General features: G+C 39.7%; 1 protein-coding gene across 1 annotated transcript in view; it reads right to left on the bottom strand.

Annotated features, from left to right (window-relative positions):
- man1a1 (mannosidase, alpha, class 1A, member 1) overlaps nt 1–26,110 on the bottom strand; it is a gene marked incomplete at both ends in the record, with an annotated part of 171,307 nt that extends 145,197 nt beyond the window's left edge. Inside the window, one exon of the mRNA XM_079255707.1 lies at nt 25,604–26,110. Within this exon, the coding sequence (XP_079111833.1) occupies nt 25,604–26,110 (507 nt within the window). The remainder of the gene's footprint in view (nt 1–25,603) is intronic.
- Between the last annotated feature and the right edge of the window lie 860 nt (nt 26,111–26,970).

Below are 26,970 nucleotides of genomic sequence, written 5' to 3'. Positions count from 1 at the left end.
TATCAGCTAATCATCAGATGACCGAACAGCAAGGCTCGGGTCAGAGTCTTGGATAAGATCAAGATATCCTGTGACTGAAGGAAACGTGCATTTATAACATCTACTGAAAGTGTTGCAAAGAAGTTCCTGTCTCCTCCTGGAATCAAAACCCCTCCAGACTTCTGCTAGATCAGACTTCTGAACGGTTTCTCCATTTACAATTGTACTTATACGTTCCTATTTTCATTCTCTGTTAAATAAACTCTGTGTCACTCCAGTCTAGACTCCTTGCCTTTTGACTGTTTGGAGGTTTTCCACAACAGCACTGGTTGGACACCTTCCAATCCCAGAGACTGTAAAATGCAGACAGTCCCTTACTTGAATTTATTTCATTAGAAGATCTGATCCATTTTATTTACACTGTATTCTATATTTGCCATTTATTTCTTATATTCATTATTAAATCAGCATATTGTGCTTTTGTCGCTCACAACTTTTCATTCAATTCAACTTAATTCAGCGTTATTTGTATAGCGCCACTTCACAACAATGTTGTCACCGGGCACATAAAAATTACATGTTTCCAAGTCACATTACTTTGCTTGGAGAATACCGACTCAGCAGCAATAAAGAGTGGCCCAAGTGCTGAAATGGCTCATTTTTCCTCATTTCTTCTGACCAGGCAGCCTGTGGAGGCAACACATGCTCAGACAAGCATCATGGAGATCGAATGCTGGCTTTTCTTAAGCAAGGCTTGTATTATAATCATATTACTAAAATATGTTTGCATATCTGCAGAAAAATGACCAGAACTCTGAGTTTGCATTTGTGAAACATAGTAAAGGCTCCAGAACCCCGATCCACCATGTTCTTCTTGGTTCTTCTTATTGAATATTCAACCATTTCATTCTAATGGTTTGGTCTGGCTGGAAAATGTTGACTGGAGTTTGACTTTACCAAACAAATGACCAATAAAAGATGCTCTCTGGCCCAAAGTTGCTCATAGATGGCTTAATAGGTTAACATGAATAATTCAACTGCAATCTCTCACTGAGGACTTTTGTCATTCAGGTTGAGAGTGATCAAATTTTGTACCACTACCATTCCCCTGTGTCCCCTCATGCCATTTACACAGATGATAGCCAGAAACTACAATTTACTGCTGCTCCCTGAACACCTGAAACAACAGCCATCGATAGTTGTAAACTAGTTTTCACCAAAACGCTGGAACCTCTTATAGGAACAACCTCAAATTATGTAATGAGCTTCTCTGATAACGCATCAGCTGAATCCAGAGTGGATGAGAGGAGGAGTTGGCAAGAAAAACACAAACAACAACATGCTGGCGAACTGGTGCAGCAAAACAAACAGATCCCATGAAAATCATTTGCCGATATAATCTATGCATTTATTATTTACAGAGTGCAGCCAATGTTCACTTCGAGTCTGGCGCTGCCTTCAAGATGAAAGAACGATCTCAGTCTTTTCCACATAACGCATTAAACACAGCTTAGAAATTCCTCCTCCAAAGAGGAAAATCTGCAAACCGCCAGCTCTGAACATGCACTGTGATGTATATCTGATCAAGTGAGAGAAAACCAACCAGCAGTGTGAAAATCCACATCATGTATGAATCCATTTGAAATCTATCTTACTTTTTCCCACTTTTATGAACGCTGAAAACAAGTTTTCTGCAGAGTGCACAACCATGCAGGCTCTTTGTGCTAAACAGTTCCTGTCACAACTCCCAGTGGTGTGGTTGGCTTTCAGCAACCGAATGAAAAATCATATGCATACATTTATTGACTCAACCTTTCTCTCAGTTGCAGGAAGCAGCCCAACTGAGCCTGACCCGGCTGCTTCGCACAAAGGCAAACTAATGAAGACTTTGTGAAAGGCAAATTGATTTTTCTTCACCTCCCTTCATTTCACCCACCGCCTGCCTCAATGCAGAGGGCAGACAGCGGCCAGGCTTCAGCTCATCACTCATTTGCTTAACAGGATGGCAGCCGTGACAACTAAACATCAGTAAAAGCCACAAAACACTCCCCCTGCTCCAATCCAAAGGTTCAGGCCAACAGCAAGGAGGATAGTGTTTGGAATCATTTTGGCTGTATTGAAGGGAAATCTACATCCATCCACATTATAATGGTTGAACTTTTAATTAAAGGACTAATAAAGCTGTTCCCTGAATGTTAACTTGGGTTAAAGTGGAGACGAGGTGGTCCAATTTACAGCATGCTGCCCTAAAACAGTCGTTTCCATCCACTGCATGTAGAACACATCCACTGAGCCAAAGTTAGGCAGCAACATGGTGACAAATTACAAGAAAAAACAACATTTAGCATCTTGGATAAAGGATTTAACCAACCGTGTGGACTGGACTGCTTTTCAGGCTTTCTAGAAATGTAGTGAAATGTGACATTTTTTGCTCTCATTAGGTCCCTTCTGCTGTTTCAAACCTGCTTAGAAATAAACTTGGCGAGCCAGCAAAATGTAGTAAGATTACAGAATATGTCTGATTAAATCATTTATATTAAAATTCCTTCTTTTGCTGTTTCCATTTACCTCATGCACAGTTATAAACAGTTCTGCATAACAACCCATCAAACAGGAATAAAGCAGCTAAAATGGCCTAGAAAAGTGGGAAATGGTATCCTTCGTGATACTTTCTTCTTTTGGAATAACTTGTTACTCAAAAGTACTTAGATAATCCTTTGTTCAAAAAGCACAAGATTATAATAATAAAGATAAATAAAAACAACTTCAGCACGAGTCTGCTGAATACTCCATAAAAAACATAAACAGAAGAAAACAAGTTGTTGCTTCCAGCTGTTTAACCACACAAGTACAAACAGAAAAGTCTTTTATCTGACAAGTGTTACAGTCATAATGATAAACAGAAGGAACGTTCAGTAAAGAAGCAAACTGACTGGTCCATTTCACCAGCTTTTTCCCTTTTTAATCAGCCGTCTGTTTGGAGGAAATGTTCATGAATTCTGGACACACAGTCAACCAAAACCTTTCGTTCTCGGTCTCTGAAACAGATCAGTTCCAGCTTATCTGGGTTTGTTTATAGATGTTTTTTAATTTGGAATTAATAATTCAGAATTAAGTAATTCAGAATTAACATATTCTCTTACGAGTTTACATAAAAATAAAAATTCAGAATGAAGGTTTACATGAAACACGTCCTGAATTCCTCTTCAGAGCGGCGGGTTGGGAAGGGTTCTGATTGGACAGAGGGTGCACGTGACGCATTACGAATACCAGAAATAAACAAAGTTGGCTCCCTGCTTCTCGTCTTTTCAGTCGTAACTTGTAAAAACTACATAATAAGTACCAGTTTCACCACTATTTCTCTTATAAATGTGAAGTAGCAGCTCAACACCAGCATACTACTTCACTTTTTACAGCAACTGAGAAGGAGAAGAAAGATAGACCACCGAACACGGGAGGCAAAACAACGCGCGTCATCGGGACAGGACAAGGTAACGAGCATGCTCAGAATGACCGGAATTAACTTAGAGCGGAATAAAGGTTTACATGACAGAGGAATTACATAGTTTGGAATTAAAAAGCAAATAAACCAGCCACTTACATCGGGATTCATTTTAATTCCGAATCGAAATTTGCTTTCAGAATTAAGTGTTTACATGGTCGTTTTTCATCAGTTTAAAGCGGAAATAACTTTAATTCGGAGTTAAACAGGAATTAAAACTCCCATGTAAACGCACGGAAAAAGCCGATTTGGGGACGTTGCTGTAAAACTGAAGTGAGACTTGTTTACGTGTGATCAGCGGTCGAGCCGAATCTCCTTCCTGCATAGCAGAAATAAGTAATGCCGGTCTTCCAGACACACTGCGTTACACATTTTAGACGCTTTCCTGACCCGACATACATAATTTTCTTCATAAAAATATATTTTCTTTATTGATCTTGATTAGGAAACATGTTTCCACACATCTTCAACCTCCTCTGTAACCGCTGGAACACCAATCCACAAAACTTACCTCAGAACAAACTGTTGGATTCATTTGGTTTTAAATCGGTGTTGTAGCAAGAAACCTCTTAAACATGCAGGACAGAGACCCTTAAAGACCAGAGCTACCCATCCCAGAATTAAAGGGTCTTCTATGGCCCAACTCTCCAGGAAGAGCGTCATACTTCAGCGTGCATTTTATACCATTTGAATGTCGGGTGACACAAAAAGCACCAAGGAAAATGTCACTTTCACTTTCACTTCCTGTATGATTTGTATGAGTTCCCTGCATGACACAGCATGATCTTTCAAAGTAAAGAATACAACACAACCAGTCATAAACACAGCAACAAACTCCCTCCATGTGCTGAAGCCATACAAAATCCATTTAGATTAATTAATTTAGAAACATACGGAGTGCCTCTGCATAATTACCAGCATCTATTACAACACACACATTCAAAGGCACGAAGACACACTCATCGTCTTCCCGCAATGTGTTCAGGCGGCTGCAGAATGCAGGCTGAATTATTTAGCTTGTGTACTTGGCTGCTTCTCTCCACAGTAAATTGAACTGGGCGCCAGCGCTTGTGTCTGAGAGCAAAGAGGAAAACAAACCACAACAAACCGGAGTTCAAGAGACCGGAGGTGAAAACACCAGAGGAGCACAGATGAGCGACTCACCTAGCCATCATTTCACTCGAGGGAAAGACTACAAGTGTGCTACATCTTAAAATAAAAAGAAAAATTTTAAAAAAAGAGAGAGAGAGAAAACTGATGGTCCTGTGTCAGACTTTTAGGGAGAAATCTTCTCAAATTTCTGAACACGTCTGACCATGTGGTCGTTGAACCTGACAGTCACATCACAGTAAAAACTCTTTGGAAGACATTCCGACTGATGTAGAGTTGGTTTCCAGAAGCAACGTCCTTATTTTTCCCAGATTTTTTTACTTGACTCCTGAGCTGCAGCATTTCGGCTCTTTATCACTTGGAGCAAACACCCAGAGGGCACAGTCCTATTTGCTAATTGTGCAATTATCTACAACGTTAGTGAATCAGAAGCTAATTACACAAATTTGCAAACACAAATGGAGTAAATGTTTTTCTGAGTGTTTAAAGTTCACCCTCTGATCAACCATTTATAAAGACACACAACAGAATTTTTGCCATTTACTCGTCACGCGTCCCTCCCATCAACGGCTAATTCGCCATTAATCTCACATCTTACTTGACCTGATCGCTCTCTCCGGCCAGCAAAAGACAATCTTATGACGATTTTTGTTTTGTATCTTTCTCCCTTTTAAACTTCTTGCATTTCTTTGTTTGGAACACGCAACGTTGCCGATTAATCAGTCAGTCAATCAGTTAATCAGCCTCGGGACGCCGCTGGGTAGCAGCAGGTCTAGAAATACACCGTCAAGAAGTGGTGGTGGTGTGGACCCAAATGCAGAGATGAGAGCCAGGGATGCAGAATCAAGATGTTTGATTAAACTAAATGGAAATGCAGAAGGCTAAAGTCAGGCAGACTAAACTAACACATGAAGCTAACACAAGCAATTAACCAGCAAGGTAGAACTGAAACCAAGGGCTATAAATACACAGAAGGAACAACAAAGAACAGGAAAACAGGAAACCACAAACTAAAGAGACAACACGAAACATCACACCATGACAAGCACATAGATGTGTCGTCTAACAAGTCCAGGATGCCATTTCCTAACCATCTTTCTAATTCCTATCAGTGTTAATATTTAGCAGATATGACACTGATTTGCACCCCTGAAGCACGGTGGCGTAGTGGTTAGCACAGCAAGGTTGCTGGTTTGAATGGTGGGCTTTCTGTGGTTCTCTCCTGGCTTCCTCCCACCGTCCAAAGACATGCATGTTCGGTTGGTTGGTTACTCTAAACTTGTCCCTAGGAGTGTGTGTGTGTGTGTGTGTGTATGTGTGTGTGTGTGTGTGTGTGTGTGTGTGTGTGTGTGTGTGTGTGTGTGTGTGTGTGTGTGTGTGTGAGTGGTTGCTTGTCTCTCTGTGTTGGACCTGTGATGGACTGGCGACCTGTCAAGGGTGTACCCCGCCTCTCATCCAGTGTTTGCCGGGATCAATTTCAGCTTCCCTGCGACCATTAATTAAACTAAGTGATTAAGAAAATGAATGAATGAATTGTTAATGCATGCCTAATTTCTGTCCAAAGCAAACCAAAAGCATCAGCACCACGACAACAACTACTTGGCAGCAAATGCAACAACAAAAAGCCCTTTTAATATCCTAAACCATCACTGGAACTTCTTAAACGTTCTGTCAGCTACATCAATGCAACCATTCAAACTAGAGTCCAAAAAGCACATTTTTCCAAGTCTTCTGTCCTTCTCAGCTCAAAAATGCTGATCTAATATTCAGGATAGCAGAGCTGCAGTTTTAAAATTCTACCCTCACATGGAAAAAAGGTGAGAAGGAAGGATGGCGAGATTGAAAAATAAATGGGGTATGTGATTGACAGCCTGTGATTCTGGGTATTAGACTGAATTGGATTAGGGGAAGAGAATCAGTAGACCATAACCCCTGTAGTGCTTCAGATACGTTAATATTGAATATCTGCGAGTATCCTCCATCAGTGGGCTACAAGACTTGGTGTCAAAATAACCATATCCCATTTGGAGGCCACAACGGACAATGTTTGGAATGCAAACGGGCTCCAGACACCAGCTAGAAACTTCTGCTGACAAACAATAAGCAGAGAACTTGTTGAGGGTGAAATACTTCTGTGCCTGAACTTTATTTTCTTGTTGATTAGAGCGGTACACACAGCGCTATGAGAAGGGGAAACTAGAGCGAGCGGTAACCGAACCCTGGATGGGAACACGATCGGCTTGTGATGCACTGAGCTCATATCAAATGGCAGATCTCTGCATGTTGGTTTGAATTTTTTTGTCTTGTGTGTGTTGTGTATGAAGTCCAAGAGTATAAAAATACACCGACATATTTTTCCACACAACACTTGCTGTGTTTTACTATGAAAATGATGTATTCAAATTAAATAAAGATGGAAATATCATTCATCATCCAAGTTGGCTGGTATAAAACATGACAAAATATAAAACTAACCTAAAAGAAATCAAACATCCTACATTTGCCATCCTTCTGTGTGACATCAAGATAAATATTTCCCATCATGCGGTTTAATTTACTCATTCAGACAACTTTATTTCCATGTATGAAGGCAGAAAGCCACTAAAAAGTTCTTCTTTTGTGCATTTTCTAAAGCTAGCCAGCATTCACAGGTGTAGAAGCAGAACGCTTTCGTCACTAAAACACCTGACAGCTTAACTATTTGCTAAAGTGCTTATTTTAAGCCATGTCATTCTTGTTTTATCCATATATTCATTTTCTTTACCGCTGAGTCTAATTCAGGTTGTCTTAAAAACAGGTGATCTCATGAACTGTGGTAATTTTGTGTGAAAATACAAATTTAGAAGAACAACTCAAAGGTAAGAAAATGTTTTAAACCACAAACACAGCATGTAATATTTATGTTTAAATAAAACTTGGCATTAAATCCTCATTAAATCAAAAAATAAAGTCAGAAAAAAGTTTTAGGTGATAAATATTCTCTACATCTGGTGCACAACTGTCTTGCACTTTTTAAACTTTTGCCTTTTTACAAGACCAACAAGCCTAAAATATTCCAGACTGAAGTACTTTTGCAGCTAAGTGACCGCTTGACTCATTTCTCTCACAATATGACTGTTCTCCAGTAAAGCACACATCATTGTTCAAGGAGGGACTGGAAATGTAATAAACTCTGATTGTTAATAAGCTAGCAGTGTCTTAGCTCTGAGCGGAAAAAAAAAGACAAATTGCACATCCTGGCCTCACTAATCCAAGTGCTTCGACAATTACGTGTGGTCATTAATGGCAACGCCGGCCCATAGATTTTACATCCATGCACTCATCCGGAGCCCTAAGAGGCAGCGCTGCCCAGCATTCATCACTGTCTACAGCAGAGGGAACGCTAATAATCCTGCAATCCAAGTGTGGACTTCTAATGATCCGAAAGGAAATGCACAGTGTGCCAAGTCTGATCCAAGACTGGAGATCTCTCTGGACTCTGCTTGATGTTTTCTCCCCATTCATACCAAAACAATTCAGCATTTCTTCATCAAAATACCAAACATTCATTCAGTCATGCTTGTAATAGAGCACTAATCAATGACATGATAAAAACCGCTTGTTTAAAATAAAATAGTTTCTATAATTAACAGTATTATATCATATAGGGAGTATTTAGTATAGAAGTAAAGATAAAAACCATTATGTGATCAGAACAGTTGGATCAGAAGCAAGAATTTAAGTTTAATAAATTTTATGCACACAAACTAAAAAAGAAAGAAAAAAAAGACAACTCATTGATCAGAGCCCCAAGACAGGGGGCCGCATGAGATGCATGCAGAACAGATGATCTGTGCACATGCTGGAAGCAGAAACTCAACTAAAAGACTCTTCCAAGCATTTGCATCCAGAGAAAACACAATTCAAACTCCAAGCAATTATATGTAAACGTACAAACACAGGAGAACAGCAGCGTCCACTCAGCAACATCTGCTAATTCCTCCACTTAAAGCCAACCACACAAACTTTGTGTCATATGAAAGGTTTTGTTTCTATTTTTATTTTCAGATTTGTCATAAATCATCAAATAAACTTTCTAGATCTAAACCTGTTATCATAGTCATTAAGTCTTGCTTTTTGTTGTTTTTGTTTTTTGTTCAAAATTAAATGAAAATAAATAAAAAGAAAACCAGACTTCAATGTGATGATTGTATTTCTGTGTCTTAAAAGTGAATATTTTAAATAAGTACTAATATTTACGGTATTGGCTTGTAAAAACAACGATCACATGGATCTGGTAGAAGACTGATTTCAGGCCCTTAAATCAGTGGATGAATAATATTAGGGGCATTTGTGCACCAGGAAAGTTGACTTTCAGGACCAAAGGACTTTCCTTTGACAGGAAATGAGAGAAATGGACCGCCTTCATCAAAGGACAAGACAACGCTACGAACAGTTTTATTTCACCTCCTAGGAGCCTGGTTTGAAACGAGTCATGATGGTCCCAGTGGCTTGCATGAAAATGAAGGAGGTTTTATAGTGAAGCATTGATTTTTCGCATCGTAATGTTGGACTAGACTTCTCTCTGGATCCTCAGAGTGTTTCTCAGATGAATTTGAGGTCCCTCAGATCTTCTTACGCTGATAAATGTTAGGGGAGTCATTCATCAACATCAGCTGATTGGCTCTTGAGATATCTACCAGCATAATGAACTTGACACATAGGGAGCAACAAACGACAGCAAAATTCATCACAACCCAGGTGAAACCCAACACATGGGATGCTTACAGATCACCTGTCCCCAAGAAATGTGATTAGTTATGAAATTGGAGGGAATTTTTGCATTGCACAGCAGTACGGGACAGAATGCACGAAGAACGACGAGTCGGGAGATTTCACACGAACTGACAAAAATCTTCATTTTTAACTCTACTTTACAAAAGAAAGAAAGCAACCCTGAGATTCTCTTTTAGAAACAAGTTCATATCCTCATGAACATCATCATTTGATGTCAGATGTCAAGGCCGATCCAGAAAAATTCAGGTTTTACTTGAACGGTCAATGAAACCCTCGGTGATTGGTTGTAAAGCCACATGACAGCGACAAAAGTGGAACATTTTACAACTTTCTTGAGCTGCATCACAAGCCTCCGCACTTTTCCGGGAATGAGGGTGAATTTCACATGCACGGATGTCACATGATCGCCGCATCGCGCAAGTGCCATAGGAAATGGATGGAGAATGGGTGCAACGACAAGTGCTGATGGGATATTACTTGGCTAATTTCTATCATTTGGCTGCTGTCCTCTGGCTTTCACTGAAAGTACGGTTACAATGGCTGTGGCTATATGATTTTGCCCTGATTCAATTCCAATTTTTTTGGGTGCCGATTGGATTTAAATTGTGATTTCCACAATTTTGCGATATTGCTGTGTTTTGCAGACTAAAAATATATTTTAAAAAATGTTTAAAAGATTTTTTGCTCATCAATTTTCTTCATTTCAAAATCAGGAACAAACAACAATGTAGTCAGACCATCATCCTACTGCTATAATGCCCAAGACGACAAGTAAAAAGGTCAGTTTTAGACAAATTTTATAATGGTTTATTTGTATTGATTTGAAAAAAAAAAAAAAGAAAAAAAAAAGATTTAGCATAAAAAAATATATTTTCAAATTGTGAAGCAAAAAAATGGTTAAAAAATTTCCCACTCCTAACAATTACTGTTATCAATATCAAGTAACACATATCTTGATTCTGACACGTCTATACTAGCCTAACATGCCTCAGTTGTCTTGAGTACAAGATTGTACATTCAGCCCTTGCAGTCATTCCAGGCAGGAGGAGGAAAAGAGGAGATTCACATGTAAAATGTAAAAAGTCAGCAGTTGCAGCACTAATCATGAATCCATTTCAGGTCGCATGTCTACAGCTTCTTTCTGAACGCTCAGAGAAGAAGATGAGTGATGACAGAGGAGGGAGGGAGGGAGGAGAAAATACCAAACACCAGCCACACCTTCCTCCCACACCAAATACAAAATGGTCACACTGGCAGAGTCTCTGGGATCTGTCGATAGGCAGCTGCTCGCAGCAGGAAGACGAGGAGAACACAGAAACACACCAGAGAAGCAGGTCCATTTCTTCCTGCCGCTTAAAGCCTGTGGTGTATTGACAGGATTCTGTAAAGAAAAGCAAAGCTCTAAAGCTTACCTTCAGCTGAAAAGGTCAGACTGTACTTACAGGAGGTCTGACTATGTAAGAAGAAATTGAAACACCACAGCACTTCTACTTCTCCGACCTTCCAATGCATTCTAGATTTTGCAAGGCGAGGTTGCCGGTGGATTATGCGTCTCTATCAAAGACTTGCTCTTTGATAGTTTAAAATGCATCTCCACCAGTTTATGTCTGGCTGTGACGGCTCTCTGGAAGCTTACAAACAAGCCTCGCGCCGAGGAGAGTGAAGCAGACCGAGACGACTGACGGATTGATGTGCAGAAGGCGCATGGAGAGTTATTGATGACTTGTTATTGACATTTCATTTAGCTAGCTTTTCCAGGCTCTAATTTCTCTTAGGCTTGTGTAAGCTGAAGGCACTGCAACATTAGCCGACTACACTTCCACCGGATGACTAAAACCGCCTTTCAGTCCTCAACGATCATACCATGACTCAAAACATGTGTCTTAAAGTTAGTAGTTTCAGCATCACTGGAACATTATGGCTGCTTTAATGTATTAAGATTTAATGTCGTCATGTGATTCTTGCATTTTACATCAACTTAAATTGTGGATTTCTTCCCTAGATTTAGATCCTATGCCTGTACTAGTCAGAAATATTCAGTTAAGTATCCCTGCAAGACAAAGAAAAGCAGCCCTTTTTATTAAAAAATAAAAGATGAATATCTCTCCATAAACATTTAATTAGTTTTATTCAGTAGGTGAAATCAGCTGCAGCTGAAACTATAAGAGTCTTTTTAACGATATCGGGCTTGGAAACTGTGTCTTTTTTGCATCTACGGCTCGACTCTGGTACCAGAGAAGCTGAATAAATTCAAAGCTGAGCTTTCATTGACTTTCTACGTCCATAACAATCGCAGTTCTATTACTGGGGGCAAGAGGAGTGCATATCATTTGAGGAGTCCTATATTCTTGGCAGTCCACACTGCAGGGTTTGCTCGAGTTTTGACCTATAGTACAAATACGAGATAATAGTAACAGCAATCCATCTTATTTATTTTGCTCCGAGCGATCTAAATCAATGCTCAGTGGCTACGTATGAGCAGGAATGAAGCTGGGAGAGTGAATACTGTGACAGCAGTATGAGGCTAAACTCTGAGATTGTCCACTGGAAATAAAGTTTAATAAACCACTGAGACCTGTGGTGTGTGGGATGCTAGGGCTCGCCTTAGGCTACAACTGGACAATACAAAGACTGAAAGATGCACTGTTGAATGTGTGTGGATGTTTTCCAGTCAGCAATTCTTAACAGAAAGAAATCAGAGCTTGGAGGCACAAAAAAAATGTATGACATGGAACAAGAACATTTAATCTCAGCCTTAAATATTAAAAGCAAACCAATCATACCAGCTTCCTTTGCAGTAAAACCCAAATGAACAATGCAATGAATGAATGAATGAATGAAATGAATGCATTTAAATCATCCAGAGTTCAGGGGTTTTCCAGCTACATGTTGGCTTAAGCCTGCGATGGATCAGCGAGCTGTCCAGGGTGTACCCTGCCTTTCGCCCAAAGACTGCTGGGATAGGCTCCGGCTTCCTCATGACCCTTCATCAGACTCAGCGGTTAGGATAATGAATGAATGAATGTTAGCTTAAGCACGTGTGGCAGTATGAAGATGTTGCTCTACTGTTGGGTAGATTTCACCAGCAGCAAAGGTCATGTAGCACCAATCCTCTCTGGTAACTGGTCAGCCAAACTGTCCACAGTCTATACTCTAAGTCAGGGGTGTCCAGCTCCGGTCCTCAAGGGGCAATATTCTTCAGGTTTTCCATGTATCCCTGTCCCAACACACCGGACTCGAATGAATCAGCCACTGTGCAGACCTTCATCGGTCGTTGGATCTGATTAATGTGAGCCAGGTATGTCGGAAAACGGATACTTGGGAAACCTGCAGGACATCAGGTCTGTTCCATTACATTTACATCTTTGAGTAAAATAGATTCATAAGTCCGAGGCCAAGTGGATATTCATTCCAGAAAGTAGTCAGAAAGAAGTCAAATTAACAATAGAAAAAAAGAAAAGTAAGACATTAAACAACTAAATGACAGATGAAAATGTCTCTAAAATGAATAAACTTAAATCTGATATTTTCCAATTTACTGTAAACCAGAGCAAACTGTCATCTTACAGATCAGGAATTAATTCATTTATTGAGTTTAAGCACGATTAGTTGTTTCATATTACATTTCACAAAGCCAAACCACAACCAATAGCGAAAATTCTCAAACTTCTTCCATGCATACTGTTTACAATTACATAAAAACATTACGTTCATCTGTATGTCATAACAAAAGTTAGTTCATATGTGAAGCTTTCCGGCAGTTAGTTGCAGTAATAAGGTTATCCCTCATTTACCTTCCTTTTCGCCATCTTAGCCATAAAATACATTGAGTTTTGTGCCTGATTTAAGTTCTGAGGCGTCACACTTCACCTGATTTCACAGCTTCTGTCCTCAAACACGTCCAATCATGACTTTTAATCACATCTCTACAGCATGGGATGAGGGTATGATGAACACCGAGGGAGACGATGAGCTGCAACCGTGTCCAGAAACATTCAGCGGAGAACAAGTGCTTTCCCAAAATAAACCAGCTGTCAGTCCACCTTTTCTCTGGAGCTGAAGAAAACCTCAAACCTTTACAGATCATTTAATTATTTCCATAATGAGCTAGTTCTAATGTTTCCCTTCAACTTGGCTTTTACTTGATTACTGACTTAAAGAGGATCAAGATAAATGCAGCTATTGATGATTCATCTCAGTATTAAAAAATTAGCACAGGTAATGCAGGCTTCTGTCTGCCATTACAGCATATAAATTATACTGTATATACACACCTACCCATGCTGGAAGCAGCGTGAGCCGCCGCTATTATAGCTATTAGGCAATTAAACAGAGCACCTGGTGATGCAGGCAATAACTCCATCTGACACACACTTCTGGTTTCCCACAGAAAGAAACAGGTTAGTTCGTCTGATCGACACAGAAATACGACTTAAAGTTTTCAGAGAAACAGGCAAGAGTTTTGTTTTAAGGTCGAAGCTCCAGCTTGGTTCTGTATTCTTCTTTTTGTCATTAATGTTACATGTCTGTATGTCAAACCTTGGACGAGCTCGAACCTTGAATTTCCCCTCAGGGATGAATAAAGTATCTCTGATTTGATTTGGTTAATGTAGAAGAACACACACCGTGGAGAAACAATTGAGGCCAAAAAGACAAAAGCAGAAGTTGGAATATGATCAACACATAGGGGGGTTCAGAGGAAGAAACAAAGAAGAGAAGGAATGAAAGTGAAGTCCAGCTGTAAGGAAAGAGGAAGAGGACGACGATGTTTTCATCTTTCAGCAACAGGTTTGCTTTGGGTGGCTCCCAGAAGCCTTTGCACGCCTCTTATCGCTCATACAAGGATGAAAGCCTCTGCCTACATTCTCTGTTTTTGTCTAAGTGCATTCACAGAGGAAGAGGAGCCAAAAGGAGTTGATGGGCTAACAGGATGAAGAGCAATTGTCCTTCAACATGCACACTGCCAACACATTGTGCTTACAGCTAGCCAAAGGCTCATTTGCATGTCATTTGCAAAGCAACGAGCTCCACCTCATCACAAGCGTGCTGCACACTTGGGAGCAGGACAATGAGTCAGACAGGACAGCAGCGGATGCTCGGAGCAGAAAAGGTGAGTGTGTCCATGATGAATGGCGACAAGTCTCATTGCATCAAGAATGCTGCACGGCTTCAGCCATACTTCTTAAAAACAATATCCAGGCCTCCCCCACAGGCCCGAGTGGCAGCTGCCGGAGGCAGAGGGCGACCAGGCACAAGAAGAAATATATTACTTCTGTGAAATCTCCCCAGTACGTAGGCATGAACATAAAGCCAATGAGCCACAAAGTTTAGTCAGGCTGGCCGTTGACTGGGCCCATCGCAGGGGAGAAGAAGAGTAATTATGGAACCAAGACTTGGAATTAAAATCTCTAACTTGGATTAAAAACTACAAATCAAATCTATGCGGATGGATTGATTCTGCAACTTATAAAAATGACAAATACAACTAGTCAGACTTCTCTAACCCCTGCCCAGTCATGGAGAAAGGAAGGCCTCGATTCCAAGCATGAAAAGCATTGCTATGATCGTTTGATGAAGACCATTGGATGGTCATATTTCCAAAAAAGTCATTTCTTTTTTATACACAAAGGTTTTTCTTAGGAGATGCATGTCTGCTATTAGCCAGTTATGTTAGGGGTTTGAAACGTTTTATCCCAAAAACCAACTACCAAGACATTTGTTTTGGCCTTGACCGGTTCTTAATCATAGACCGTTGGACTAAACGAGCTGACTCTATGAGCTGATTCCTTGTGGTGAACCAGAAGAACCAATTCCTGTCGAAGAGAGCCGATTCTCTCGAAGGGGCTGGATTTTATTTGATGGGCACATGTGGTCAAAGACACACAAGAAGAGACAAAGATAATACCAGTGTGTAAAGAAGGTGGGGCCTCATAGGGAGTGTAGTGGTACAGACCAGGTACACAGACAGAGCTGGGAACTGGATTTAAGTTACAAGTGTGTCTGGAGCAAATTAGGAAATTAGGGAATTTAAATTGACAGTTCCTACGTTTACATGGGAGTTTTAATTCCTGTTTAATTCCGAATAAAAGTTGATTCTGCTTTAAAGTGATGAAAAACGACCATGTAAACACTTCATTCCTAATGCAAATTTCTATCTGGAATTAAACTTAACTCCAATGTAAGTGTCTGGTTTATTCGCATTTTAATTCCGAACTATTTAACACCGCTGTCATGTAAACCTTCATTCCGCTCTAAGTTAATTCCAATTCCTTGTCCTGTCCCGATGACGTGTGTTGTTTTACCTCCCGTGTTCGGTGGTCTATCTTTCTTCTCAGTTGCTGCAGAAAGTGAAGTAGTATGCTCATGTTGAGCTGCTACTTCACATTTATAATAGAAATAGCGGTGAAACTGGTTCTTATTATGTAGTTTTTACAAGTTACGACTGAAAAGACGAAAAGCAGGGAGCCAACTTTGTTTATTTCCGGTATACGTCATACGTCACGTGCACCCTCTGTCCAATCAGAACCCTTCCCAACCCGCCGCTCTAAAGAGGAATTAAGTGAGGACGTGTTTCATGTCAACCTTCATTTGGAATTATTATTTTCATATAAACTCACAGGAGAGTACATTAATTCTGAATTATTAAATTCGAATTAAAAAAATATCATGTAACCGTAGCCAATATTTATTTTCAAACTGGTAGAATTAATCTACACTTGTAGATTTTCCTTGATATAGTACAATTATAGTATTGTTCCTATTCTGGTGTCATACGTTCCCCACCAAAGTATATCCAATGTTCTTCGGCTGTGGATTGCATAACTTTCTGTAAAGTTGCTCATCATACATAAGAGTACGGCAAAATTCACTGCACACAGTCACTTACAGGTGATTTTAACCAAATGATGTAGAAAAATAAGATTGCAAAAGATGAGAGCGACGGTTTGAACAATGTAGTGTGGAATGGCACATCGCCTCCACCATGTAACGCAGTTACAACAGCTCATTAAGGGGAAAGTATTCCCCAAAATGGGCTGGACTATCCATGGAGGCGGACCAAACAGCGTCAGCGACAATGTGAATGCTCCCTAAATAAGATACTTCAGTCTAAATTTCCAAGGTTTGAATGAGAGAAACTTTATTGGGAATTTGCCTGTTAATGTTGTACATGTGGCGGTATGATAACCTTGAGCAAAAACATGACGGTTTTACAGTATACCGTGGTATTATGACTACGTTCTTAAAATATTGCTTTTTAAATGTCTGTGTAAAAAAGTAAAAAAATATATATTTTGGTGGAAGATGCCTTCCACATCCACATTTTTTGCAATATTCGAAGTACTCTCATACTGCTGACTCGGTCTTCTTCATTGAGGGAATAAATTCAATGGGTTTTCCCCCTAAGCTACCTTTGCTATTCACACACCACGGAGGAGCGTCCGTACACTCTTACTGCACGTGCACATAACTACACCTGACATGCACACTCTTCCTGCAATTTATAAGACAGACGACAGTTTATTCTGCAGGCATGGTATGATGGAAAATAATGGTAATCATACTGCGACTTCTTCATACCATGGTACACCTTGAACCTGGAAACAGACACATCCCTAGTTAATGTACACGTCTGCTTGGTTTTTACAGAAAGATGCAAAATAAGTCAAAGTTTGGAGCTTGTGTGGTCATGCCGGAGTCTAACTGAGCAGATACGTGCAAAAAAAAAAAAAAAGCAAAAGCAAAGCAGTTATTTATATAAATCCTGAGTTTTCCACAAGAAAGCAAGAAAAACACTTGCTTGGATTTAATCAATTCCACCTGCTGCAGTAACTAATCGTTGAAAGTAACTCCCAGCAGCAGATGGTGGGCCGACTGGAGGATTCCTTCAGCTATGATCCAGTTTGTCCTTTAATCCCAGTCGCCTCTTCTTTGTAAACCCACCAGATCAATGCAGAGGCTGGCGCTGGTCATCAGCTCTCCACCTGGTGGAGCCACTCCATCCAGTCCCATGAGGGCGGCAGCCCTGCAGGTTTAATGTCTCCCTACTCCAACACAGCTGACTCTAATTAAACCGATCCAACAACCTATCAAGTTCTTCACAATGACTCATCCATTTGAGTCAGGTGGGTTGGAGCGGGAGTACACTGAAAACCGGAAGGGCTGCAGCCCTTGTTGGGCCAAACTAAGTAGCCCTGATCTAGTGTGAGCCACTTCATGAGTCACATGTGGGTCCTTTCAAAACCAGTTATCACCAGCAGTAAATTCTGTTCAGATGCTGCTTCCCTTTAAACTCTTCATTCCGGTTTTTATCATCATTGGATAGAGTTGTCCAGTTTGTTGTCCCACTTCTTCTCCTGGAATTGTCTAGAAACGTTGGTATTCTCAGACAAAGGGATGAAGCAACATTTTAATACTTATCCATAGTCTTTTTATTCCTATTATTACTATTATAGGGCTCCTTTTTGGCCTTTATGGGGGGGTATGTTCTTTGATTGAAGGAATCAGATTGAAATGATAGATGAGTATATTATTTGTACATTTTGCAGTTTTTAAAATAGTTCTGGCCTTTAGCCAAAATGTTTACTTTAAGGTACAATAGATTGCAAATATCAGAATTTACAAGATGTACCTTCAACGCATCATGAAGTATTTTGTTTCCACAAGGTAGAGACTATGTTTAGCCTGCAGTTGGCACTTTTAAAAGTTGAAGATGGTGAACAAAATTAGCTGCTTTTAATTCATCTACAACAGGAGACAAGTCATCCTTCACCGTCCTTTCCTATACACATGATTAGGGAGCAACTATGATAAAAAAAAGAATACTTTCCTGCTACTTGGTATGTATGTTGCTTGTATGAAACGTTGATGTAACTCGCTTGCTATGAAACTAAAGCTCTTACACTCAAGGCTAAAGACACTGAACTGATCTAGTTTGTCCGTAAATGTTTACAAGAGATACAGGAACTGCATTGGGAGCTTTAAACCTTATGGAGGAGAGAGAGGGGGGGTATGATCTGTTTCTTCTTTCTCCAGTCAGATTGGAAATAATCCATCATTAGAGCTAAATTAGCTTTATTTGGAGAATTTGTGCATTATACATGCAATCTCACTCAATATCTCAAGCTAGGGCTGGGCGATATGATGATTTTTATTGTTTTGGACAATAGAAAATGTCTTTCGTTTCACATGAGACTCTTATCGTTTACGCCACGTTTTGGTGCTTTACTTCAGTATTTTACGTCAAGATGTGCTTTACGGCATGCACGCTGCAATGTATATATAAATAAACATGGAGGAAGACGGTAGCAGACATGTTTCAGAGCAGGATAATTGACTAAAAGATGACCAGCCAACCCAAACCGATGAGTTTGTTTATAAAAGATGGGAAATTTCTGTCGCATGGATGCAGTTTGGATATAAAAAGACCGACGTGGAACCGACAACAGACTAGCTCACAGTCCCAACAACGGACTCCGACACAACTAACTCATTTTATCACCTGCTCAATAATCAGGATAAAGAAAACAAATAAAGAATAGAGTCAACGAGCAAAAGCAGCAAAAGCAGCAAAAGCAGCAAAAGCAGCGTCAATTGGAGGCGAAAGCTCATAATAAACTCCAGATGTAAACGCTGCACCAGGTATTTATCTGTAAAATGCCGTACAGCCAGAGTTCCCCCAGATGGAAGGAGATCACTGCTGCTGTTGCCAAGAACATCTGACACATAACTGATGACTGACACAAAATTACACAATTTTATATCGTTATGGGGATATAAAATGAGCTATATCGGGGTTTTTGTCATATCGCTCAGTCCTATTTCAAGCCCAAACCCTATTTGTGTTGCACAGCCAGAATAGTTAGCAGGCCAGCTGTAAAAAGCAGAGCTACAGAACATTAGCAAGTTAGTAATACCCTTTAGTATTTATTTCAGCGTAGTACTATTGGCAGGATGAAGTCCACCACTTCATCACTTCATAATTTCTGAAAAACAAAAAAGAAGTAAATACTAAGCATAAATCTACGATTCTGTTTAAATCAGTCATTCAGTACGTGTCAGTTTTCAGGTTTAATGTTGTTAACAGAGATTTTTCGACATGTGAAATGTGTTTCTAAGCACATACCTGATTTTTTCTTCACACAGACTTAAAGTATGGATGATTGATGCCGTCTTTCTGCAATACTGTTTTGGATTACCTCAGCTCAGGGTATCTACCGATACAAGAGCTTAGTGTCGTTTTTTTCTCCCCAGGTCTAGATTGATGAGAATTACGATGTTGTCAGATAAAAAAGGGCAACGTGAAAGATTTACTGTTTGTTTTTATATATGTGGAAACCATTCTGGGAAACTAAAAATATGTCAAGATAGACTTTATTGTCTATTCAGAAGGCATATTTCACTCACTGTTGTGAAGTGTTTACTGTTGATGTTCAGCTTTTCATGGCAAAATTAGAAAAATATGCAGGTTTTCTCCCTTCAATAAAACATCCCAAACTTGGCAGAGGTTTAGCCAGAAAATCAGCACACACAGACTTTCTTTTTCTTTTCAAGCATGAAAAAACGTCTCATTTCCATCAAACAAGCACGCACCAAGGGTTTGTTCAAATTCTATACTGCTGCAGGTTCATCTCCTGCAGAAAGCTCATAGTTCAAATGCTTTACAACTAAATTACATCCACACGCCTCGTCCGTGCAGTGTTGCACATGAAGTTTTCAAACCTCCTGAATGTTTCACCCTCAAGCTTTAAAGGGGAATATAACCATGCTGTGAATGCAGACCTGCTGTTGAAGTTCCAGTACCATCCTCGAACCACTCCTTAAACTGAGCAGAAATACTACGAATGCTGCTGAAATATAAAACCATCTCAGCGTGATGTGAAAGATGCAACAGCCAGACAGAAAAGCAGTTTACAGCAGGTGCAACGTTGGCTTCATCCACCTCCATTTTCCTTCCATTTATCAGCCAAGCTTTTCATTACTACTCCAACTGCTCCGTGTCCTAAGCCCTGATGAGAGCGAGCGAAAGCCCAGGTTGCACGCCATCATGGCAGTAGGGAGTGTCTTTAAATTTCAGCAGACAAACAGATTTAACTGATTGCAGGATCGTGTCGGTCACTCCTTTACAGAAAGTAGCGGTCCTTAGTCCATCACTAACAAAACCATCACACCCAGTGCAGGGCAGATCCCCGGATAACTAGACCAGCTGGGGATGAAGTTGAGCGAGAAGCCAGCATCCCTGAACTTTATCTTCAAATCATTTAAAAATCCATCTCAAAATAACAGCAGGCCACCAAATATCAAGGGAAGGATGCATGTGAGAGCGTGTTTGGTCAACAGAGTTATTGCTTTGCTCAGCTGCAGCTCTTCTTAAAATATCTGCTTAACAATCAAAGCGAATAAATTATCTTGTTCATTATTTTCAACTGCAAATAATTTCGGCCTCTTTGTCCGTTGTTTATTATGCACAAATTCATTCAATGCTTATTTTTTTACAGTCGTGTGCAGGAGCAAAGCAAAGCATGACGCTTCCAACCACATACTGACAGGAAAAAAAACAGAATATTACAGTTTTAAACAGTTTTTAACAGTATGTCTCCTACTTCAGGATTTATAAACGCTGTATTTCCCTTACAAGATTCTCCAGCCATGGCAGGACCAATGGCGGAGGTACATGGACGCCGAGGTGAGTGGTGTGATCACATACCAATAACAAGCTAACTAACAGTACCTAGCACCATGTTTGTCAATCATTTTCAATGACTTTACTGGAATGTCGATCCAATGTGTAAAATCTACAGCAACTTATCAGCACTTATCGCTCCTCTCCACAAAAATAAGCTTGTCAGACAATCTCAAAGTTTACCTTCCTGTGGGCTTAACCGTTACCGTGCTTCAGGCAGCAATAGCAGCGTTTCCATCACAAATTTTCGCTAAACAAAAGTGATATTTGTAAGTTTCAACAAACAATTGTGATCTGCAGGTGTTTCCGTTAAACAGTGTTTCGCTCATTAGCTTCAGTTCTCATAAAATTTCATCCAACTCTCGAGATTTTACAAGAACTGCAGCCTGTGCAAAGTAGCTACGTAGCGTTATTTTGGAGTTTTCCATCTGCTGGAGAGAATTTTTTTACAGCTTTTTGAAGCTTTTCTTCCTCGTTTTCTTTTCTGACAGTCTAAAATATGTTGTTTGTTCTATAAAGCACCATCTTTATCTGAAATAAACTGGTCACGACCGCCATGTCATGTCCGGCGACAAGAAAATGCATAAAAATGTTTCAATAACACTTTTGTGATATATTTCTATATCAAAACACCTGAAAAACCAACTCATGAGAGCATAAAAACTTTCAGTCTTGAAATGGAAACTGAATTTGTTCAGTTCTCGGTGTAATAGAAACGCAGCTAATGACTCGAGGTACAGGAATCACTGGGATATTTGGTTGCATTCTTCCAAAAGGTTTTGGGGAAAGATAAACAATATCAAGTAATTTTCCACAAAAATCAATTTATAAATAAGTCAAAGTAAGTGACATATTTTCAATAAAAGCACGTGGTCCTGTTTTTATTCATGTTTTCTCAGTTTGCTCTTTTAGGTGCTCCTCATGATTCTCTGCTTTGTTGGCAGCTGTAGGATGTTTTCTGTCTAGTTTCTTTACAGCATCTAGCTGCCTGGTTTCACTGCTATATTTAGTTCTGTCTTATTTTTCTTCTCCGCACACTCCCCCGTCTCCCCCTTGTCAGGTCCAGCAGTGAAAGGCAGCTTAGCAATATATAGATAAATTAAAAAAAAAAAAAAAACCATAATGATTTGGTCGTTTTTACAACTGGCGGGTAGCAGGTGAATCAAGGACAGAATATTTTAGCCTCCTCAGGAGAAAAATGGCAACTGAATACCTAATCTATGCCCACTGTGTCCAATTATCTCTACCCAGAACATATGTACCTACAGGTTACATTCCCCTCGTCGTACCTTCTGCCAACCACAACAGGGAGACACTGATTGATTGCCATGACTGAAGGACGTAGATACAAATGAAAAATTACCTCGGCTGACTCATAACTGATGTGGGTATGTAATCATCACTGACACTGCAGTATCAATATTTCCCCCCTAAGCTGAACAGATCTGTCAAAATGAATCTACTTTGCTCTTGTTTATGTCGATATTATGTTGTTTTTGCCAGGAAGACGCTACAGCTCACCGTGTACATGTGTGGTGTTTGAATTCAAAGCTGCATGCTTCCTCCTAATGATAACTCGCTTAATTACACTGATACCTTCATCAAACGTGTTTGTTTTGCTATTAAATCATAAACCATGTCTCTAACAGGTTTTCTTTGACCACACAGAAATGAAAAGGTCGGTGTGAAGAGGATTCCATTCAAAATGACCCTTCCCACATGCCTCATTTTCCAATTTAACTCCAAGTCACGCGAATGAAAAGAAATCTAAACTCATTTATGTCAGATTGTAACACCACTACTGAATGTGTTTGGCCATTCCCAAAAGTATAACGTGTTACAAGTTAGTATAATTATTCATTTCTAGTATTTACCAACTAATCCAACAAAGCACACACAGTAATACTGGGGGTGGGAAAATTGAATTGAAAATCGGAAATCTGGATTTTGTTCTTCACAATTTTAAAATCGATTTAGTTAAAAAATCGTTTTTTCAAATCAATAAAATGACTGCACCATCGATTTTTTGTCATTTTTACTGTTTTTTTAATTGATCTTTTTACTTGTCTTCTTGGGCATATTAGCAGCAGAATGATGGTCTAGCTATGTTGTTTTTTTCCTCACTGAAATGAAGAAAAATAACAAGCAAAACAGAAGTTTTATCCAGTTTTTTTTGTTTGTTTTTAATCTACAAAACTCAGCAATATTGAAGAATTTTGAGAATTGCAAATTAAATCAAATCGGCACCCAAAAAATCGGAATCGAATCAGGACAAAAGCATATCGTCACACCCCTAAGTAATACCACTATATTCTGCAGAAACTGCACTATGGGTTACATGAACATGGCTTTTTACAGCTCTAATAGCAAGCCTGGGTGAAGTACACAGGATGACTTGCAGAAATTATGCATTTATGGCCAAGTTTATAAAGCACACTGCATGACTAGACAGTTTCCTTACTTTTTATGGTCTGTGATGATATTCTAAAGCCAGATTCCTCCACTGTGTCTGATTAAAACATTATATCTTCAACACTAAACACAAACAAACTGATTCAAAGCAGCATTTACAAAGAGGGACATCTGCGTAACATAGCAGTGACTGATATTTATAAGTTATCACAAATGAGATATTTACAAACATGTGTGAAAGCGCCAAAAACGTCATACCGTAATCTAATAAGTTGGACAATGATATTTGTGTGATGTTTGGCTTTATATTATCGCCCACACATAAAGCACAAAGGCTACAGAAAGATGTCATATCCTGAATTCCCCTATCGATAGCTCAGATCTGAAACAAAAACCAAAATGATCCACTCCTGGTATTTATATACCAGTCATACATGCCACATCACAACATTTAACCTTCATCCTTTGGGATTGCCAGCTAACCACGTGACTGTCTACATGTAAAAATAAATAATAGGTGAAAGGTTTCGCTTTTCATGTGTCACATATGAAGTCATTATGATCTTAACAGTTTAAGTTATATCCAGTGCTTTAAGTGGGCCGGTACGCAGCGGTACGGAGTACCGGCACTTTTAAATGCTATCCTTTTGCATACCGGGACTACTTTTTACAGTGTATAGTGCGTATCGGGACTACTTTTTACAGTGTAGTGCAATTTTTTTGTTTTTAACCCTTTCATGCATATGACCTTTTATGCCCTGTAGTGGGCACCTATTCACAAGCTTTTTCTTGCATATTCATGAATGAGGAGGGTATTTTTGTAAAGAAACCACTTCAGTGTTTTTTTTTTTAGATTAGATTAGATTAAACTTTACTGTCATTACACATGTACAGGTACAATGCAACGAAGCACAGTTGGCATCTAACCAGAGTGCAATAAGCAACAAGTGCAAAGTCTATATTATCTGCAGTATGTACAAGTATTTTACAGCTTTGGCATGGAGTGATTGTCACAGTATACTGATTTGAGTACTATGAGCATTAAATACAGATGGGTATAGGCTTTAAATATACATCCAGTGTTGGCAGAAGCTATTAACACAATTACAGATGGCATGTACAGGTCTTATACTTTATCACTGGTGGAACTGGATATTAAATAGTATAATAATAATAATGAGCAGCAGGCTAACTAAGTAAACAGTGAAGTATAATTCTTTTTTTTTTTTTTTTTTTACCAAAATGTGAAAAATGTTGCAATGTTTTTATTATTAATTCATGCATGAAAGGGTTAATGAACTTTAAGTTTATGTATTTACTTTTCAGTGGTATGTTTAATGTCCATGCAATGAGGCTTGAAGTTCATAAAAGTGTCTCCATGGCACTTTGAATTTGCTTTAGAACTTGCTGTTTTGTTTTGTTTTTGTTATTTCTGTGCTTTAAAACTATTAATCTACAGATCAATTTATAGATCTACATGTAAGTGTCAGCCATGTTTTTGTCCCATATTTGCATTACAACCTGACAGCAAGTCATTAAAGGAGTACCACCACTAATTTTGTTCCACTTAAAGCACTGGTTATATGTCTAGTTTGAGAAAGTTACTGGCAAAGTAATGGTATGACTCCACCTTCAGGTTGGTAATTCAGGTGTAATTTTAAATAATAATAATAATAATAATATAAATAATATATGGGTCATAGGGGTGGTTCATGCATTCCTTTCCTACTGCAGGAACCGAGAGCTGGAGCATCGTGGAAACCCAACACGTCCACACCACCTTTAAATCATATGTGGACCTCCAAACATACTGACACCAACTCTGCTTTAAGCCCTTATAACGTCAGCTTTGCGTAAAAACTCTGCTTTTGTGGAATAAAACCACAAGTTGTCAACCTGACACGCGTGGCATCCACGGTGAGCAGCAGCACGCATTCATACCTGGAAGTTATAAGGTTACTTCACGTGTTTTCCCAGAAGACTGGTCCGTGAACGCATCCTGTGGACGTGTTGAGTCTCATTTTGCCTTTTTATACAAAGCGCCCTAACAAAGGGCTTATTTAGTAGATATATCATGTTGTATATTCCTGCAGTTTGTTCCTTTTAAAAACCCCAAACAGTAAATAAGCTGAACAGATACTTACCTCTTTGATTTTAGCCCGTCTCTCCCTGGTTTCGGGGTCCAGAGGTTCGTGTCCCGTCGCCCCCGGTGGGCGCCGGTACGGAATGAAAGGTAAATCATTGACATCCTTCCCACCTTGACCCTTACTGTCCACAACTTTCCCCTTATCGTTCTTAATATCTTGCACTATTTCGTCGGGCTGTTTTTGTAGAGTATCCTTGGCCTCCAGCAGAGCTTTTTCATGGTCTTTTCTTATTTTAGCCAGGACCCTGTCGTCGTTTCCCGCAGAGCCGAAGTCGCTGCTGTCCGGACCGGTGCGGGTGTTGGTCTCAACCGCGGAAGAATGAAAGAAAACTCCGCTTAGCAGCTTTGACGAGTCCGGTAGGAAGAAAATAGCCCCGAAACACAAGGTGATAAAAGCGCTGAACACTAATAATAAAATAAATTTCTCTGTCAACCTGAAAGAAGTCGGGTTGGCAGACTTTCTGTTCGGGGTAGCAGTAAAAGGTAGAAGAGTTGCAACTGGCATTTTCCTGTTTCCTTCTACAACTTGTGCAACACACACAGTAAAAAAAAACCAACCAAAAAAATGGTTTTAAACTGTCGATTTAACTCACGCAAGGCTCAGCTTTGGCTTATTCCCTTCAGGAGTACATTTCCAATTTATATAAACGGTCTCAAATGAAAAACTGCAGGGGTAAAATCTCCGGTGAAAAGTTGTGGAGTGGAGCTTGTATCCATGCCGAAGACTCTCCGCAGACAGACCGAGTCCAATGGCTCACACAGACAGGAAGCAGCGCTGGATGGGCGTGACTGACAGCCGTGACGAGCTAATCACTTTCTGCCCTGTGAGTGGTGGGAACTCCGAGGGGGCGTGGCCTGTGGGCACAGTATATAAGCGCTTGACAGCTGGGGTGAAGGCTCCAGCACCCACACATCATCCAGGAAAAGGTATTTTAACACAAGTCTTTAGGATAAATTTGCTTCTTAAAAATTTAATAAGCATTTTAATTATATTTAATATTAACTAACAGTCCTATTCTGTATTTTTTTTTTAAAACTGGTGTGTAAAGCGCAGCTGTTGCGCAATATTACATACTGGTGAGATGCACATGGGCGTTTCCAGAAACTTGAGGGGCTGGGGGGGAGGGGGAGTCCCCACCAAAAAGGCCACCTGTACCAAAAATACTCACTCAACTCACACTATGTGATGACTTTTCCCACAAATTAATTTCTGACTTCCAAACCTTTAATTTAGAATAGAATAAAAAATGAAAAATTTCCAAATCTTTCTTCTATAAGTCTGTTGTGGAGAGTGCAGTCAGCTTTGCAGTACCTGCTGGGGTAGTAGCATCAGAACCAGAGACTTGAAGAGAATCAACAAACTGA

The sequence above is a fragment of the Telmatherina bonti genome, assembly GCF_933228915.1.
Source record: "Telmatherina bonti genome assembly, chromosome: 16".
Classification (NCBI taxonomy): Eukaryota; Metazoa; Chordata; class Actinopteri; order Atheriniformes; family Telmatherinidae; genus Telmatherina; species Telmatherina bonti.
This window is presented reverse-complemented; position numbering and strand designations above follow the sequence as displayed.